The sequence below is a fragment of the Monodelphis domestica genome, chromosome 5, assembly GCF_027887165.1.
Source record: "Monodelphis domestica isolate mMonDom1 chromosome 5, mMonDom1.pri, whole genome shotgun sequence".
Classification (NCBI taxonomy): Eukaryota; Metazoa; Chordata; class Mammalia; order Didelphimorphia; family Didelphidae; genus Monodelphis; species Monodelphis domestica.
Genome location: NC_077231.1, coordinates 275,660,565 through 275,673,287, shown reverse-complemented (window position 1 = coordinate 275,673,287; position 12,723 = coordinate 275,660,565). Strand labels below are relative to the sequence as shown.

Sequence of the window (12,723 nt, the reverse complement as noted above, 5' to 3'; positions counted from 1 at the left end):
GAATGGACTAACTCCAAGCACATTTGATAAGCTTTCTTGTTCTGGACATATTTTTCCTAATTGCAGCATTAGCTTCTTTGGCACCAACATCACATTGTCTTAATATGCTGACTCATATTAAACCTACAATCCACTAAAACCCACTGGGATTTTTCACATGAACTGCTATTAGAACAGATCTCTTAACTTGTACTATTGATTTTTGGTTTTGACCTAACTGAAGGTTAACCTATTGTCATCTTGTTAAATATGGGCTTATTGTTTTTGGTCTCTTGAGAGCACTTTGGAGTCTGATTCTGTCATCTAATGAACTGGGTCTCTCTCCGAAATTTTTGTCATCTACAGATGTTATAACTACACTATTTAGGTATTCATACAAATTCCTGATCAAAACATTGACTAGACCATGCCCAAGAATTGAACCCTAAGGTATAGTAGAGGCCTCCTTTCATGAGGACCATTTTATCAGCTAATGTTCTTTGGATCCAACCATTTGAGCAATTGCTAATCTATTTAATTCTGCTTTCTAACCCTGGAAAGTCCATCCATTGCTGGAACTTCCTCCTCCCATGTGTGGAAAGTTTCCTTTAGAAACTTCCATTTAAGGAACAGCTGAGGCCAACTATCCTTTACTTCTGTCTCAGTTCAGCTTCTGACTCTCCACACTGTTACCATGCCCTTATGAAGTACCTTCTTCAAACCCTTCTATTTGAGGGCAGGGGTTGTCTTGGTGCTTGACTTGTATTAGCAATAGTCCTAGCACATAGTAAGCACTTGGTAAATGTCTGATGACTTGACTTACCTAATTATACTATCATCAAGCCAACACCTTTAGTTTTTATAAGGCTATCATGAAAAGCTTGGCTAAATTTCTTAATGAAATTAAGATAGCTAGAGACTGTGGGTGTATATCTATCAGGAAGGACACTGGGCTTGGCATCACAAGATGTGTATTTGAATGCTGTCTCAGTCACTTATCAATTATGTTACTGGACAAGTCACTTGCTGAACTGCATAATGTCTGTGTATAGACATATTTAGCAGTATCTAAGCTAGACAGATAGATATATGGATGGATGCATGGATGGATGGTTGGATGGTTGGATGGATGGATGGATGGAGGGATGGACAGGATAGATAGATAGATAGATAGATAGATAGATAGATAGATAGATAGATAGATAGATAGATAGATAGATAGATAGATAGATAGATAGATAGACAGACAGACAGAGACAGATGCATGGAAAGGAAGGAAGGAAGGAAGGAAGGAAGGAAGGAAGGAAGGAAGGAAGGAAGGAAGGAAGGAAGGAAGGAGGGAAGGAGGGAAGGAGGGAAGGAGGGAAGGAGGGAAGGAGGGAAGGAGGGAAGGAAGGAAGGAAGGAAGGAAGGAAGGAAGGAAGGAAGGAAGGAAGGAAGGAAGGAAGGAAGGAAGGAAGGAAGGAAGGAAGAAAGAAAGAAAGAAAGAAAGAAAGAAAAAGAAAGAAAGAAAGAAAGAAAGAAAGAAAGAAAGAAAGAAAGAAAGAAAGAAAGAAAGAAAGAAAGAAAGAAAGAAAGAAAGAAAGAAAGAAAGAAAGAAAGAAAGAAAGAAAGAAAGAAAGAAAGAAAGAAAGAAAGAAAGAGTCTTAAAAACCTTTTAAAATGGCCCCTCTCTACATTCCCAGGACAATTGCACACTATTCTTCCTCACACATTCTACAAATTTAAGACTGCTTGCTATTCCTCATACATGATATTCCGATTCCATACTCTAAACTTTGCAGAGGCTGCCCCCCCCCAGGTTTTGATGTCCTCACAGTCTTATCTCCACCTCAGTTTCTAGCCCCCTTTCACACAAGATTCATCCTTATCCACCCTCTCTCCTCTTCCCAATCTCCCCAGTTGCTACTGTACTTTAGAAATTATTTTATGCATACTTTCTATTAACTCATCTTGTATTAACATTACTTTACTCCTAATAGAAGCTACTCTCTTTCAAACAAGGACCCTTTTCTTTTTCTATTTATGTACCAGAGGCAGGTAGGTAGTTCAGTGGATAGAGCTCCAGGCTTGTGGTCAGGAAAATTTGAGTTCAGATATGGCTTCAGACACTTGCTAGCTGTGTGACTTTGGACAAGTCATTTCCTCCCCTAGTTGCCTCAGACCCTCATTTGAAAACTGGGAACACACTGGAAAAGGAACTGGTAAACCATTATAGTATCCTTGCCAAGGAAACACCATGGACAAAAGTCCAAGAGGTCATGTAGAGTCAAACATGGCCAAACAACTGAACAACACCACCTTAGCACCTGTTGCATAGTAAGCAGACATAAAATAAATGTTTGATGAACAGAATTGCTTTAAAAAATCTCAAGTCAAGAGAAATAATGGCTAATACCTCTAAGTAGGATGATCGCTGTACAGGAACAATCTACCAATTGTACAGTTCCACATGACTCATTGGCTACTGGGAGATACAAAGGAGACCTAGATTGGCATGCAAGCTCTGCCACCAACAATTTTTGTGATCCTGGACAAGATACTTTATCACTCTTAGACTTTTTTCTCTCTGTAAAATGGGGGTGGGGGTGGGGGGAGAACCAATTCTACCATTTGTTCAAGGGCTGTTATTTATTACTGAGTTCTGTATAAATGCAAAAATACAGGGTCATCCCATAAGTCATAGTGAAGTTTTCAGCCACAAAACCAAAGTTGCACTAAGACTTTTGGGACAACCCTGTATTTGAAAGGGAAATGAGATAACTTGTCATATCATGCCCTTTTTGAATCTAGACTAGCTATATTCACAAGAGGAAACATAATATTGCTTGTTGTTCAGTCACTTCAGTTGTGCTTGACTATTCGAAAACTCATTTTGGTTTTCTTGACAAATATATTATGGTGGTTTGCCATTTCCTTCTCCAGTTCATCTTCCAGATGAGGAAACTGAGGTAAACATGGATAAATGACTTACCCAGGGTCACACAGTCAGTAAGCACCAGATTTGAACTCCAATTTTCCTCTCTAAAAGCCCAGCACTCATATCTACTGGGTCACAATCTATCTGCTCCCAGTTTGAAAGAGGAGCAAGAAAATGAACATTTGGATTCAAATTCTAGTTCTCCCAGTTGCTAACTTTTCCCCATAAAACTGTAAGTTGCTTGAGGGCAGGGACTATCTAAAGGCTTATTTTCCAATCCAATCCCATCCAATCAACATTTATTAAGAACCTACTACCTCCCAGGAACACTGCCAAGTACTTCCCTTTGTATCCTCAGGGCAAAGCACTCTGTCTGGGAGGTACTTAATAAATGATTATTGACTATTGATAACTACCAATGAGACTGAGGACATGGAATACTAATATAAAGAACCCAAGTCTTTAATCAGAGGATATTGGGCTCCATCTTGGCTCTGTACCCCAAGACCTGTAGGGTCTTGATTAAGTTAAATGCCCTCATTGGTCCTTAGCTTAACTATCTGTAAAGTAAGGAGCCTGGGATAGGTGAGTTCCAGGGTCATCTGAAGCTCTCAAATCCTTTCATCTTCAATTGTTAAAGTCTCTGAAATTGGTTCCCTTCTTGGCAAAGTCAGTAACACAGTAACATTCCCTCTCTCTACCTCCCAAGGTTGTAGCAAGGAATATGCATAGGGGGTTATTTTTAGGAGTTGTAATCAGTGCTTCCTTTTCTAAGTACTCCCCAAGGCACAAACTTAATAATCCACTCTAGAGTTTTCCCAGGGATCAGGGTTATTCTTCTAATGTGGCTTTTCTGACATCTAATTGTTTTTTCTCACAAGCCTCTCAACCTAAAGATACTAGACACTTCATTCATGACTGTAAGGATGCCCTATCATACAGAAGGAGAGAAAAAAGAGAGAATATGAATATAATAATTTAGGGTATTTTGAGGAGGAAGAGATAGTAAAATAAACCCATTCTTGAATTTGGCATAGCAAGTATTAAAATATGAAGACATCTAAAAATCATACACCACTAGCCACCTTTATATTTCCACTCCCTTCATGGAGAGGTCCAGGGATGATATGACGAAGGAAGAAAAACACTTGAGGTTCATGACAGGGAAATGGTCATTTAAAGATCATTTATCTATGGCCCGTCAGTATCATTGTTTTTCAACAGCAGTCCTCAAGTCCTGCTTCTAGCCTGGCCCCTCAAAGCCATAAATGAGGGGGGCTACCCTTACAGAGAGAGGACCCACCAATGGTACCAGCTGCCACCCATGGGCAAGACCTTGGCAAACAAACAGTACCCTGTACTCTATCAACTCTGTTCCCTGCTCCTTCCCCCACATATCATCCATGGAAACAACTTATGGAACAACATTGTTGAGATGCTAAACCCCCCCCCAAGTTTCTGCAGTTATTCATAAGAGTCAATTTTTCCAAATTTGGGATTTGTGGGCTAAACAAATGAGGGGATGATCTTTAGCAACAATACAAAATTTATTTTAAGCATCAAATTTAAGTAACCAAACTATTGTTCTGCTCTACACCAATGATCTTGTCGCTGCCAACATTAGAAACTAAGAGGGATTTGTTAATGGAAATATCAGTGACATAGACATAGTACTATTTTGTCAATGCATTGTAAGGACCATGGAGTCATTCCATCTGACTTGTAGCTGAAACCTCTTACATGTATTGTCTCCCCCTGCATAAGAATGTGAGCTCCTTGAGTTCAGGGGTCCTTCTTGCTCTTCTAATCACATTGTTGTTGCCTTACTCACAGTAAACACCTAAAAAAATAATTCTAGTGAACCTAAGTGTACTGGGTGAAAACACAAGATGAGGGGAAGAAAAGAGCATGGAGCATGAGACAGAGGAAGATGACAGGAGAGAAAGGGGGGATTTGGCATATTTACAAAATTGTCTTACTAGAAGAAGGCACCTTCTAAGTTATAGTGCTTTCATTTTATGTTGGCATTGGCAAGCCACAACTTGTTCGGCCATTCCCCAATTGATTGCCAACCCCTCAGTTTCCATTTCTTTGCCCCTAAAAAAAGAGCTGCTATAAATATTTTTGTACTAGTAGGTCCTTTTTCCCTTTTCTGATCTATTTTGGAAACAGACCTAGTAGGTATTGCTGGGTCAAAGAGTATATATAGTTTTATGGCATTTTTTGGTCATATGAGCCAATCTGATGAGGTGTGAGATGGTACCTCAGAGTTGTTTTAGCTTGTATTTCTCTAACTAATAATAATTTGGAGCATTTTTTCATTAGACTATAGACAGTTTTAATGTATTTATCTGGGAACTGCCTGTTCCCATCCTTTAACCATCTGTCAAATGAGAAATGATTTTTATTCTTATAAATTTGTCTCTGTTTTCTATTTTACTCTAAGAAATGATGAACAGGATGATTCAGAAAAACCTGTGAAGACTTCTATGAACTGATGCAAAGTGGAGCAAGTAGAACCAGAACAGTGTAAATAGTAACAGAAATAATAATATTCAATATAAAAATAATAATAATATAATAATCAACTATTGTCAGCAATGAAAGATTCCAAGGTTTCCAACAACAGGGAAATAGGTTCGAGTCAAGAACACATGTGACAACCAGTGGAATCATGCGTCGGCTATGGGAGAGGGAAAGGCGGGGGGGTGGGGGGGGAGGAAAATAAAATTATCTTTGTTTCCAGTGAATAATGTATGAAAACGACCAAATAAAATAATGTTAAAAAAAAAAGAAAGATTCCAAGGTAACCCTAAGGGACTCATAATGAAAAAAGGCTATGCACAATCAAGGAAAGAACTGTGGGAGTCTAATTGCAGGTCAAAGCATTCTATTTTTCACTTTATTTCCTTCATGAATTTTTTTCTTGTATGTGCAATTGTTTTCTTGTATGTTCTTATATGTGCAATGCTTTTGTGGCATGAGGAATATAGAACTACATACTGCATACAACACTGGTATAACCTACATAAACTGTTACTACTTCAGGGACAGAGGGAAGGAGAGAATCAGAATCACAAAATATCAGATAACAATTGTTTAAAAAATAGCTTGTAAATGTAATATAAAAACTTTTTAAAAATTCATTAAAAAAAGAAAAGAACAAACTCTCCATCCATTTATACTGCTGCAGAACCATTTCCTGGGTCTACTCATACCAATTTCTATCAGTATGAGATTGAATGCTAGAAAACTATAATAACCAAATTTGACCTTAAAGCAAAGACCTCCCTATCTATCTTGCAGATGTGTGGGTCTAGGCAATAGTGTGAGACATTGCATACGATATACCACTTTTTAGATATATTACTTTTACTGAACTAACTTTGTTTTTCTCTTCTAAAATCTCTAGGATGGGGAGGGAAGAGGGACCTGAAAAGAAGACTACCCATGTTATCACACAAAAGGTATCATTCTTAGATATAAGGCTAACCAAAAATAGACCACTTACTTGCTTTTTCCTTTGTACACAGTGGCATAAGACCCTTCTCCCAACTTCTCCAATTTTTCATAAGAGTCGGCTTTTCCAAATTTGGGACTTGTGGGCTAAACGAATGAAAGAATAATCTTTAGCAACAACACTAAATTTACTTCAAGGATCAAATTCAAGTAACCAAATAGGATTATTAATGAAATTATCTCTAGCAATTTTAATATACACCGCATACTGCCTTATAAAGCAAAAATATTTTTTCATGACAATATCATCCAAAAGCCTGCAAGTTGTTGTTGGTTTCAGTAATGTTTATATAACAGGAAGCATCAAAAGAACCATTTTTCTCATCAATAGTAGATTTTGTTTCAAATTTATGTTAGTTATCATTCCAACTGGATCATGAAATCTCTTTGAACAGATGTAATATAATTTTTCTTTGCTATAGAAAAAACAGGACTGCATAGACAGAAATGCATGTAACAATGCCATTCAATGGACCAATAAAAATGTATTTCCTCCACTATCTCTGAAACATTCACCCAAAGCCATAGTGGGAAATGATGATCATTAGTAGATTTGTTTTTTGGGGTGAAACTGAAAAATGAGCAACTTTTTTAGCTTGATTTTCTGAGGTAGCTTATGCAATGGATTTTAGTTTATTTTACAAAAAATAGATAACTTTTTAAAAAGAGGGATGGGGAATTAGCCAGCTCCAGCACCGAAAGCAAGAGACTTCTCAAAGAAGACATCACAAAGATATACAGTGTAGCCTTATGACAACTCTGAGATTCATGCCTTTCACTATATTGCTTGTACTCGAGGGACCAATGATTATTTTACAGAATGTTTGCAGTATATTCCTGACATCAATTACTTCCCTATCGCTGCACTTTGTTTCTAACATTTCCTGCTTTCCATTGCCAGTTCTTCTCTGGAATATATCGATTGTCTCAAAGACCTGTTTAGGACCAGCAGGATACCTTCTTAATAGGCATGCTCTATTTTCTTCCCCTATCCAGCATGTTTCTGTTACACATGCAGCCTAGCCTGAGATTTGCATCATCCTGGCTATGAACCATCTAAGTGGAACTGGAAAGTCTGAAAGAACATGTAGATCACATAATATAAACTTATAATCAGCAGCCCTACATTTTTAATAAGCTCTAGTGGAATCCCACTCTGACAGCGAGGTAACCCAATAGAACTCTGGGCTCAACTGAAATCATCAGTTCCTTTTCTTATCTTCATGAATTGTTTATTGAATTAATACATATAAAAGAGTTGTTAGTGCTTACAAGGATGATGATTTAAGAGGGTGATTTTTAAAAGGGAAATAAAAGCAAAAGAATAAAGAAAAGCTAATTTTTTTTTTTAGTTTGTGCTAAATACTTCCTAATAGTCTTTAATAATGATTTATTCAAGAGAAAGAACCATGATCTTAGGAATGGGAGGTGGGCATAAGTAGAAATTACAAAAATGCTGCTCCTTCGGTGGGAATTATTAACCTATTCCCAAAGGAATCGGGACAGAAAGCAGGGAGATGAAGTGTTGGCAGCAAAGGAAAATCAGGAAAAAGATGTCAGAGCATAATTAACAAAAAAAAAAGGAAGAAGAAGAAGAATTTGGGGCCATTTCAGCGTTATAGCCCATCTAATCATCCAAGCAGTCATATCTCCATCTGATTGCCATTACTGATGACCCAGGTCATCCCCACCTGTACCAACAGTCTCCCCCTAGACCTGGAATTTCCACCCTAGTATGGAGTGTTCTAGAATCTGGTCTCTGGGGAAATAAATCCACTCATCTTTGAAGGATATGTTCTAGAGCCAAAATCCAACTGATCAGTTAAAAAGTATACAAAGCAACCTACCAGGTCCTTAATGTCAATACACAAGAGTCTGCCTCAGCTCCATATCTCATTCAGTCATCTGAGACATTACACCATCTGCCAACCAACCCGACTTTCCACCTGTCTATATGTTCCTGGTAAACACGATATATGTTGTCTTCTAGTATTGGAAGGAAGATAATTCAAAGACTCTCCTAAATAAATAAATAAATTATGCATATACACATATATACGCATATATCTATATATACATATATATAGATATCCCCAGCACTCATTAGAGTGCTTACCATATAAAAAGCATTTAATAAATGGTTTTTCATTTATTCAAGACTTGTTTAAACTAATGCAAAACAGAAGGAAGCCAAACCAGGAGAATAACTTAAATAAGGATTCCAATAATGTAATAGAAAATTATTTTGAAAGTTAATAAACTTATGAACTATGCTTTTCATCTCTGACAGAACAGAGATAGAATATAAGGGAAGGATAAGTCATACAATTTTAGATGTAGCCTATGTGTGGATCTGTTCAGTGTAATTTTACTATTTTTTTTAAAGGGAAGGTTTTATTTGGGGTGAGAATATGCTAAAGGAGATCACCTTGGGGGGACAGATGGGGAAACAATGCTAGTAATGCTTTCAAACCAAAAAAAAGGGAAAAAAGGAAATGTGTTTAAGAATTATTTTTAAAATAAATAGAAAATTTTAATCAATAAATTATCAGAAGAAAGCAGAAGAAAGTTCAGGAAAGATAAATAGAGAATTGGGAGAAACATGATAAATTAAATGAAGTTTTGTATGTAATTCAATAAAACTATTTTGTTGGTTCTTTAGTCAGGAAAATGTGTGTTTATTGACATTTATTACATTCACACACAAAAAAAGAATTTTTTTTTTAGCAAAACATAAAAATTTTGATCAATGCAGTCACTATTCTTAGGGGCTGATGGCAAAATATTCCTCCTTCCTCCAGGGAAAGATAGTTGATAATAGAGGACAGTTGATCTATGAGTGTAGAATGAGGTATGTATTTTTGAAATGGTCAATGTGTTATATTGCATTACATAAACATACTATCTTGTTACTAAGAATGCTATGATATCTCTATCTATGCTATGATATCATCAGGAAATAATATTAATATAAATGAAAACATCTGGACAGCAAGGATTACTAACTGGAAAAAGACTGGGAAACTGAGCTCCACCTGGTCTGGGCATCCCTTCCCCTGACACTTGGGACCTCTATTACACATCCAAATGAGTAAGGGAGGGAAGATAAGGAAAGAATAGCAGCCAGTGGAGATGAAATTATTTGGACATGTCATATCATCAGCCAAAATACATCCAATAATTCTATTTTCTTTGATACCAACAGAGTAAGGAACTGCTAGGATTATGTTTTATAGATTCAGTGGCTTTCCTAAAAATCTAAGACGGTACAAGCAAGTCATGGTCTTCACCATCACCACCACCACCACCTCCACTGCCATTTTATTTTTCTACAATTTATTTTTAATTGACTCTGGAAAATGTGATTTCACAATGCTGTCTTTAATTGCATTATTAGTGGCAATTAAGTAAGTTATTCTCAAGATTATTGTATCAGTATAAAAAAGTCTTCCCAATTTTCTCTAGAGTCTTCAAATTCTTTTTTTCCTATTATCATTTTTTTCCATTATGGATTTCATTATACCATTATCCTTATGCCAAACTATCTTTCCTCATCCAGTTATATAAAATCCTTTAGGTCATATGGCTCTCCCTAGCTGGGAATCAGAACATTGATCATTTCTCTATTTGCTGACCTCCTATCAAAGTAATGGTTCAATTATTGAATGTCATGTATGTAGCGTGTAACAAGTAAAAATGGGATATACTGAAAATGTGTGGGGAAAGTTATGATCTCAAGTAAAATTTAAGTATGTGTAGAATTTCATAACTAACATGACTTAGACCTTGAATCTACTGACAGTGAATGCTTTGGGAATCCTCTTTAAAAAAATGTTTTTAAATGGGATGGGGGTGAGGAGAGGTTCCAGACCTGTGATTTTGTGGGTAGAGAAAACTTATTGTTCAATAACAACTGTGAACTATACTGTCCAGAAGGTTTTCTAGGCAAAGATACTGGAGCGGTTTGCCATTTCCTTCTCCAATAGATTAAGGCAAACAGAAGCAAAGTGACTTGTCCAGACCCATTTAATGTATCTGAGATCAGATTCAAACTCATTTCTCCTTGCCTCCAGACCCAGCTCTTTCCACTGAGCTACCCAGCTCCCCAACTAGAAAACTACTGGTATAAAAATTCCTCCCCAATCAAGCTGGCAACTTACAGTCTTAGAGAACTGCCTAAGACACCAAGAGATTGTTGGCTGTCCAGGGTTACAAAACTATTGTGTAAAGGCAGTTACTGGACCCTTTCCTCTGATCCAATCTACAATGCTATGCTTCCTGAATTCTTAAATATTCCAATACCTTAAAACATGAACTACTTATAAAAATCATGTTAGCCTCCTAGTGATTCACTAAATTACTTTTTTTTTAAATATCTCTTTATAAGACATATTAGGTTTTCTTCATTTCAGCAAACCAAAATTTTAAGAGAATATTGAATGTACAGATTTGATTAAGTAGGAAACAGTTCATTTAACAGAATCTGAGACTCACATTTCATAAACTTGGAAAGACAATTCTGAACATGGTAGAAGTTTCTCATTCTAGTAAAGGACAATATTAAAACCTATGGGGTTTACCTCCTGAGACCCTCAAGGAAGAACTAAGATCCCACCCAAACCAGCCCTCCAAAAAGTCTCTGCTGATCCTTCCTAATTGACAGGGAGTGTTCGTGCCCCAGATTTCTTCCTAGACCTTGGTGTGGTCCCTTACTCAGCATACTTTGTCCAATCTGAGTGATCAGTCCACATCTTTTTCCTTTTATCACGCTATAATCTTCAGGAAGGAAGGTATCTTTGTAAAACTTAGATATGACTTCAAGAATTGAGTTGGGGGCTGTTGAGGCAAGAAAACACCCTTATCCTCTGGGAAATCATGGCAGCAGAAATTGATGATCTCATGGATGATGAACCCTAAAGAAATCTGATGGCTGTGAAAACATTTGCAATATTACATCCAATATGACATTTATTTGGTCACATGTTATCCACTTTTTCAGCTCCTCCACACACATCTACTAATAATTTTTTTTATCAAAAGTTAGCATTTTAATATCAGAGGATTTTTTAAAACACTAGTAATAATGGAAATTTTATAATTAAATTCAGTGGGAAGATATGATTATTCTTAGTGTCGTGAAGCTTTGCTGGAACATATCAATTTCAGGGTTATTGATGAAGTCCTCCTAACCTCCCATAGTATGACAACGTGTCTCCTAGCAAGATGAAGTGGGCAAACTTTAACAAGTGTCCTAGTGTAAGCTTAAAAATTAATATACAATATCTCCAATAATTATTAATAATAGCTTGAAGTAAAGGGAAATAAAAAGCTAGAGTAAAGAGGGAGCTAACCCAGCTGTGGTCTCGAGAGAAGAGAGTCAGAGGTAGGAGTTATACACAACTTATTTACTAATCATGAGGACACAATGTGGACAAAGGGGAAAAGATTCTGGGAGAAGAAGTCCAAGGGTTCAAGACTAGGAACTCTTTAAGCCAGCATAGAAATATATCAAAAGGAAAGAAACCAGGATATAGTGAGTGAGTAGCACCCTGAATTGGGAATCAGGAAACCAGAATTCTAATCTATGACTAGTGACTTGGACTATGACTTTACCAAGTTGCCTCACTTCCCCAGGGCTAAGGGTTTGGAGTGAATAAGCTGACGTCCATTCCTACTCTAAATGCTGTAAATCTACCTATAAAGCAGAAGTTCTTGATTGGGGGAGGTCTAGGAACTTGTGTGTATGTTTTTCAATATATTTTGATAACTGTACTTCAATAATAAATATATTATATATAATAATATAAAATAAATAAATATTATAAATATATATATATAAATTACTTCCTTTGTAATCATATGATTTTTTATTTTATGTATTTAAAAATATTATTCCAAGAAATGGTCTACGGGCTTCAACAGACTGCCAAAGCTATCCATAAACACACACACAAAAAGGTGAAGACCTCTCATAGGAAAGGAATCAGAAACTTTGGAAATGGAAAGTGACCTAAAAAGTAGAGGAAAATGTCTCTTTAGCACAAGATAAGTTTGCAAAGGGTTTCCTAAAGAAGGTCAGCCTCTGAACTTGGTGCTAAGACTTTGGCATTATATTCACTAGGGACCACCTGTTTCCTCTTTCAGAAACTCCTGAGATACAAGGAGTCAAAGAAGATTTAATGGAAAATTACATTCAGAACCACCTGACTATCCTTGTGTGAGCTGTGTGGGTTCTGTTCTCATGCATTTTTCATCACCATCAAACAGCTTGAGAATGTCACACTTTACCATCACACTCCTGAGCC

At 36.7% G+C, this 12,723-nt stretch overlaps 1 protein-coding gene across 7 annotated transcripts in view; it reads right to left on the bottom strand.

The window, feature by feature from the left end:
* Window positions 1-12,723, bottom strand: part of CDK14 (cyclin dependent kinase 14) — a 648,447-nt gene that overhangs the window by 441,414 nt on the left and 194,310 nt on the right. For all 7 annotated transcript variants that reach the window (XR_008912449.1, XM_056800182.1, XM_056800184.1 and 4 more), the window contains one exon: window positions 6,411-6,505. Coding sequence is in view for 6 of the 7 variants with exons in the window: in XM_056800182.1 (XP_056656160.1) it covers window positions 6,411-6,505 (95 nt within the window). In the remaining variant the exon portion in view is untranslated. The remainder of the gene's footprint in view (window positions 1-6,410; window positions 6,506-12,723) is intronic.